The 7061-nt window shown below is 56.5% G+C and overlaps 1 protein-coding gene across 1 annotated transcript in view; it reads right to left on the bottom strand.

The window, feature by feature from the left end:
- LOC104985883 (cyclin-G-associated kinase-like) overlaps positions 1 to 7061 on the bottom strand; it is a gene marked incomplete at its 5' end in the record, with an annotated part of 31747 nt that overhangs the window by 18230 nt on the left and 6456 nt on the right. The window contains 3 exons of the mRNA XM_010836279.1: positions 11 to 16; positions 335 to 483; positions 953 to 1002. Of these exons, the coding sequence (XP_010834581.1) occupies positions 11 to 16; positions 335 to 483; positions 953 to 1002 (205 nt within the window). The remainder of the gene's footprint in view (positions 1 to 10; positions 17 to 334; positions 484 to 952; positions 1003 to 7061) is intronic.

Genomic DNA, 7061 nt, shown 5'->3' on the forward strand with positions numbered 1-7061 from the left:
AGCCGCAGTCAGAGACCTGCAGGGAGGGCGGCTCGCCAGCGGGGTGCAGACACGGGCCTCCCCACACCACCCGACACTGCCCGCCCCAGGTGTGCAGCAGGACTCGGGAGCCAGGCTCCGGCACACATGGCCAGAGCTGCAGACTGCTGCATCAGCCTCAGTCTCTACACTGTGAACAGCGTCCACGGGCCGAGTGACATAGACTGCGTGGTCTTGTGTTCCCTCTGGAGGCACCACGGGCTCAGTGATGCTCAGAGATCCTTGAGAACCGCCCTACAACCCCCAGGCGGCGTTCAGGGTGGACCCTAAGCATCGGCACAAGGCCACTGCTCACCCGGTTGTGGAACTTGGAGGGCCGGTAGGTCCGCGGGGACAGGTTGTAGACGGCGTAGCGGCCCGGGTGCTTCGAGTCCAGGAACAGCCGTACATCCTCAATGTTGTTCTTGATGGCCGACTCCACGCCCTCCGCCGGGAACGACATGACTGAAAGACAGGAGCCCCTGCAGCCTCTCCAGCCATGGGCCGGGAGGTCAGCCGTGTGAGGCCCCACTGCTCGCGGCTGCTGGCCCGTCAGTACGGTGGTCCTGAGAAGGGGGATCAGAGGCCCCTAGACCCTGCCCTGCTGTGCGTCAGATCCGCAAGGATCCCCGGTTGGGGTCCCCAAGGCCCTCCTGAGGCGCGGCCTCTACACGGCCCAAAGCACCACAGGGTCTCCAAGCGTCTGGACAGTATGTGTGGCCTCGCATCACCTCCCTCAGGACCTCAGCCTTCCAGAACGTTCCAGACCAGGGAGGGGGCTTGACTGGGGTCCTGGGTTGACACAGGACTGCCCGCTGCAGGGCCTGGAGGCACACTGGACACACGGACAGACGCCCGAGGCCAGCACCTGGCACACATCACCAGACAGGAAGGAACCATAAGACATCCTCATGGCTAACGCTGGCAAACGTACCTGCGATTCTAGACGTGATGTAAGAAATATCCAGATCTCCCTTCGCATAGCTGGGATTAAAAGCAAAGGGAACTTGGTTATTTTAAGTGAGCAAAGGAAATTTCTACGATTACCTCATGAGAGCCGAAACTGAAGCGAGTCCTTGAGAGGCTGCAGGGTTCAGGCTGCAGCCCGACAGTGTGCACACACGGGCCTGGGTGACTGCACACGCGTGTACATGTGCACGTGTGCAGTGTCCTCTACCCACGAGGCGAAGGAGAAATTATAAACCACGAGGGGGAGGCAGGGCCCGACAGGAAGGACCTTTATCCTCTCACTATTAAAGGTGGACACTGAGAGAAGTTTGGGAGAGAGATGACGACAAAAATGAAGGCAGAGCTTCTGACGTGGTGCGTCATGTCCGGCTAAGCGATCACAAGGCACCGAGTGCCAAGAAACAGTCTAAAGAGACAGAACACGCGTCAGAACCAAACACGGCAGGGAGGCTGGAGTTACCAGACTGGGAACTTAAACAGCTGGGGTTGGGGCTTCTCTGGCGGCTCAGTGGTAAGAACATGCCTGCAGGGGACAAGGGTTCAATCCCTGATCTGGGAAGATCCCACATGCCACGGAGGAATCAAGACCGCGCATCACAAGCGCCACAACTACTGAGCCTCTGCTCTGGGAACAGGACCGTGACTGCTGAGCCCACACAACCTGCAGCCCGTGCTTGGGACAGCAGAAGCCCTGCGAGAGGCCTGCGTGCCGCAGCCGGAGGGCAGCCCTCCCCGCCGCAACAGAGGAAAGCCCACGCAGCAAGGAAGACCCAGCAGCCGTAAAAACCAGCAACAGCTGGGGCTGACGTGCTGAGGGTGCTGACGGGGAAAGCTGGCAGTGTGCGGGTCAGACAGAGAGTGAGCAGAGGTGGAACTTCTAAGGGAGAGCCAGAAGGAAACGCAAGGCGGAGGCCCTGAGCAGAAAAGAAGGCTGCCTTTGATGCTGAGTACACTGGACGTGGCTGGGGAGGAACCTCTGAGCTAGATCTCAACAGAATCCCCGAAAGCCCAAAAGCACAGGCTGGGGGATAGCAGAGAGCATCCAAGGCCTGTGTGGTGAGCCTGTGACGTAACGGGGACCCCAAAAGGAGGAAAGAGGGGAGAACAGAAAACACGCCATACATTTTAAGTGAGAATTTATCTAAATCAGCATCAGACACCAAACCACAGATCGGGGAAGCCCAGAGAACACCCAGCAGGACAAATGCCAGAAAAACTACCCTAGGGCATGTCAGTTTCAACTTCCAGAAAAATCAAAGGTAAAGACAAAATCCTGAAAGCAGCCTGGGGCAGGGGACACTTTACCTCTGGGGGAGCTACGATAACAATTACGCCTGGCTTCACCCCAGAAACCATGCAGGCAAGGAGTGAAGCCAGATATTTAGTGTTGGGAGAAAAACCACCAGCCAGGACTCTGTGCCCCGAGACACTGTCCTCGAGAACTGAGGAGTCATGAACAGCAGTGACGTGGGGACAGGAGGGAGGCGGCAGGGTTTCTGTGGAGTCAGGAAGCACACCGTGCCCTGGAAGGAATAGCGTGCTATCTGAAAGCGGACCTGCGTCAGCTGGTGCCTGCACGCGCCAGGGCAACCACTGAAGTCAGCAAAGAAAGGGCGTGTAAGTGGTGCAGTGAGCAAGGAGAGAAAATGGGATCATAGAAAAGGCTCAAGTAGAACCACCAGCTCCCACTGCAGAGTCACAAAGCATAGTTTTCATCAGCTTATTGGGAAGCTGCTGTGAGATCTCAGCCTGCACGTCTGGTTACCACTGCTCTGAGGAAATAAAGATTTCTTATTCTCTTTCACCTTTCAGATCTCATATTTGTTCTTCTTGAGGGCCAGCTGCAATCTAGAACTGTACGGGGACAGTGACTGGGGATATAGTCCCTGACTTCTCCTCTGTGAAACGGAAGGAAAAAAAAAACCAAAAACTAAAAACAAGAAAGCAACAAGGACTAGAAAACAGTTGTTGTTCAGGCGCTCAGTCGTGTCCGACTCTTTGCGACCCCGTGGACTACAGCACTCCAGGCTTCCCTGTCCATCACCAACAGCTCGCTCAAACTCATGTCCATCGCATCGGTGATGCCATCCAACCATCTCATCCACCGTCATCCCCTTCTCCTCCTGCCTCCACTCTTTCCCAACATACGGTCTTTTCCAAGGAGTCAGCTCTTCGCATCAGGTGGCCACAGTATTGGAGCTTCAGCATCAGTCCTTCCAATGATTATTCAAGGTTGATTTCCTTTAGGATTGACTGGTTTGATCTCCTTGCTGTCCAAGGGACTCACAAGAGTCTTCTCCAACACCACAGTTCAAAACCATCAATTCTTTGGCACTCAGCCTTCTTTACGGTCCAGCTCTCACGTCCGTACGTGACTACTGGAAAAATCACAGCTTTGACTAGAGGGACCTTTGTCAGCAAAGTCACGTCTCTGCTTTTTAATACACTGTTTGCAGCCAGCGTTTTCACTCTCTCATCTTTTACGCTCATCAACACGCCTCTCTGCTTTCTGCCATTATGGTGGTGTCATCTGCGTATCTGAGATTATTGATATTTCTTCTGGCAATCTTGATTCCAGCTTGTGCTTCATCCCTACTAATCCAACCCCAGGTGCTGTGGAGACATGGCGGGCTCGGCTCCAGTCCCCTGCAGTGAGCCAGGACCCAGCAAAGCGAGCCGTGTGGGCACCCTGGTTCCCAGAGTGTCTTAGTTACGTTCATACTACTCTGGGGTCTGTTAACCTGCAGTGTGTTATGCCCAAAAGACAGTGCTATCCCTTCAGTTAAACATACTTTATTGCTAAAAAATGTGAACTGTCGTCCGAGCCCTTCAGTGGGTCTCGTAGTAACACCGAAGGCCACTCACTGATCACAGATACAAGTACAATGATAACGAAACATCAGAAGCGTTTCAAGAACTACCAAACGGGACGTGGAGACACAAAGCGAGCAGATTGGGAAAAGGCGCTTACAGACTCGTGGACGTGGGGCTGGCACCGACCTGTTGTGTGAAGCGCAGGGAAGCGAGGCTGGCCTGTGTGCCAATAAGCCCTTCGCACACCCCTGACCGACATACACCGACTAACGGATCGTCAGAGTGGGTCACAACAGGCAACCCAACGATGCTGTCCACGAGTAACACGGAACTGAGCATCCTGCTGTGTTATTCATACTTCATTCTGCTGTTTAGTCACTAAGTCGTGTCCACCTCTCTGCGACCCCATGGACTGTAGCCCACCAGGCTGCTCTGTGCGTGGCATTCTCCAGGCAAGGGTACTGGAGTGGGTTGCCATGCCCTCCTCCAGGGGATCTTCCCAACCCAGGGACCAAACCCGCATCTCCTGTCTCTGGCATTGGCAGGCAGGCTCTTTACCACCAGCGCCACCTGGGAAGCCATTAACCTTCAGGCGCTCAGTCGCTCAGCATGACCAACTCTGTGACCCACGGACTGCAGCCCACCAGGCTCCTCTGTCCACGGGATTCTCCAGGCAAGAATACTGGAGTGGGTATCCATTTCCCTTCTCCAGGGGATCTTCCCAACCCAGGGATCAAACCCAAGTCTCCCGCAATTGCCGATGGGTTCTTTACCGACTGAGCCTCCCGGGAAGCCCATTATAACTCTATGGATACCAGTCATGACTCACACAGTTTGAATGTGTTTACTCCCAACCCACTGCCACATTCTCTTGTTAAAGAAATGTGCTTTTTCAACAAACAGAGAATTTTTAAGTCAGTTAATTTATTAACGACTTCTCCAGGGCTTACATGCTTTTGGTCACATTTAAGATGTACTTCTTGCTCTGGTGGCATAAAAACATCTCTCTGTAGTTTATCAGCTTTTCCTAAGAAACAGCTTTTCATGATCAGATCTGTTAACAGATCAGACCCACTGTATCTTGCTGTTATTAGATGAGATCCAATTTTTTCTTTTTAACATAAACTCATTATTAATCTGTTATTTTCTTTAGACTCACAGCTCATGTTTTATACCACCCCACCTAAGTATATGTCATGGGTGAGTCTAAACACATCTAACAACAGATGCTTGAAAAAAATTGACATAAAATAAGGTTTGTCTCTGTTCTTATTTTTAAAAACATTGCTGGCAATTTTGGTAACTTACATGCGAATTTTGGGATCAAAATCTGTGGCAACAGTGTCAGGATTTTCATCTTTAAAGCAAAGAATTTGTAGACGAACCAAGCAGCGACATGACCTCTGAAATGTAAACCCCCCAAACTCACAGACAGCCGGCGTCCCCACTGCAGTCTGCTGCTCACCTCCAGGGCAGAAGGTGGAGGGCGCAGAGCGAGCATGGGCAGACTGTGCCCGAGCGACGCCGGCAGCAGGCGGGGGAGAGCGCCGGCCACGCTCACCACATGCGCAGTCTACAGCATGTGGCACAAAGTCAGCGGAGAGAGGAGCACCCGTCGTGAGGCAGAGCAAAGCCTGGAGCAGCAGTCCACGCGGACATGCGGCTGGAGGGCTGCACCCCAGGCCCAGAGGCCGCGGCTCCACACAGGATGCTCACTGCGGGGGCGGCTTGCACAGCCCAGCCGCTCGCCCTGCTGCCCCTGTGAGGGGCCAGGGCACCAGCACGCTGGGGACTCAGGGCGCCTGGTGGAGGCGGCCGTGCAGACCTGGCGTGTGGGATCCGGGACGCATGGACGTACGGGGCCTGAGCCTAAAAGCGCTGAGAGACCGACAAGAGACTACGGATGGGCAGGAGCTCAGGATCAGGACTGCGAGCCAGAGGCCACAGGGTGGGTCCGCACATCCCGAGAAAGGGTCTCGCCTGCAGCATCGGAGCGGAGTGGCCCTGGAGGGGCCCTGTCACCAGGCCCTGACTGGACCCTGTGCCAAACCCAGAGGAAGCCCCTGGCGAGCTCAAGCATCGTGGCTGCCATGCTCGTCTGACCCACAGAACAAAGACCGTTCCCTGGGGACCATTCGCTTGCCTGGGGGTAGAGGCCCAGGGTGCACTCCCCACACACTTTCGAGCCAGTGGCCGCAGGGATGCCCCTCCCCCAGCCACCGTCCTGAGCTGGCTCCCCACATCCGGTATTGGCCTGTGCGGGGAGTGGCTTCCCTGCTTTGAGGGAGGACCTGAGGCCCCGTCCACCCCATCCTGGCGCTGTCGCAGGGAGCGCGGTGACAGGCTGCAGTCCAGGGCCATCACTGCGCCAGGCCTCAGCAGAGCCCCTGGGCAAGTGTGCTCACGCCAGTACCTTAACCAGCTTCACAAGCTCCGGGGCGACCCGGGCAGGAGGCGGCTACCTGCCTGGCCCTGGTGCGCAGACGGGCTGCCAGCAAGGCTGGCCCACAGGCGCGCACCTCAGCCTCGTGAGAACTCGGTTCCTCTCTCCTCGGCAAGGCCCAGTGGCTTCTCTCAAGTCTGCTGGCTGCTGTCGGCCTGCTGTTCCTGCCGGGTCCACCCGAGACCCCACGATGAACCCCACTGGGAGGAAGACAGGAGGGTGTGAGTGCGGCCACGGGCACCGTGGCAGCAGACGTGCAGGGAGGGCTGCAGGCGGGAGAGCAGCTGCCACAGGCGAGGTCAGCCCCCGCTGGGACGCAGCAGCACAGACGCTGACAGCGAGGCCCCGAGCAGGGCCCTCCGCCCGCCCACGCCCCGCCCGGGCCTCAGGTCTTCACACCCGCGCAGCCTGCAACGACCGGACCAGGACTCTGGGGAGCCAGGTACCAGACAGACAAACGTGCCTCTGACCTTCCTGCTGGAGACGAGGTGCAGCCCGGGCACCACAAAGGGCCGCACCGCGCAGGAGCAAGCAGGCACCCTGCCAGGCCAGAGCCTGCACTGGGCGGACACCGAGCTCCTCTCATCTCTACAGTCACGTCAGAGGCAAAGCATTGGGGCGCGACCGAGTCCACCAACAGGACACACAGCACGCACACACACGCCAACTCACTCGTGCATGCACACTCATGCAAAGCACGTGAGCCCCTGCCTGTGTCCCCAGCAGCTGGGAATATACAACAGTAACTATAGCACAGAGAAGACAAGCCTGAGGCCTCCGTGGCCACGTGGGGGCTGCATTACGCAGCGGCTCACAG

The sequence above is a fragment of the Bison bison genome, unplaced genomic scaffold, assembly GCF_000754665.1.
Source record: "Bison bison bison isolate TAMUID 2011002044 unplaced genomic scaffold, Bison_UMD1.0 scf7180017845651, whole genome shotgun sequence".
Taxonomy (NCBI): Eukaryota; Metazoa; Chordata; class Mammalia; order Artiodactyla; family Bovidae; genus Bison; species Bison bison.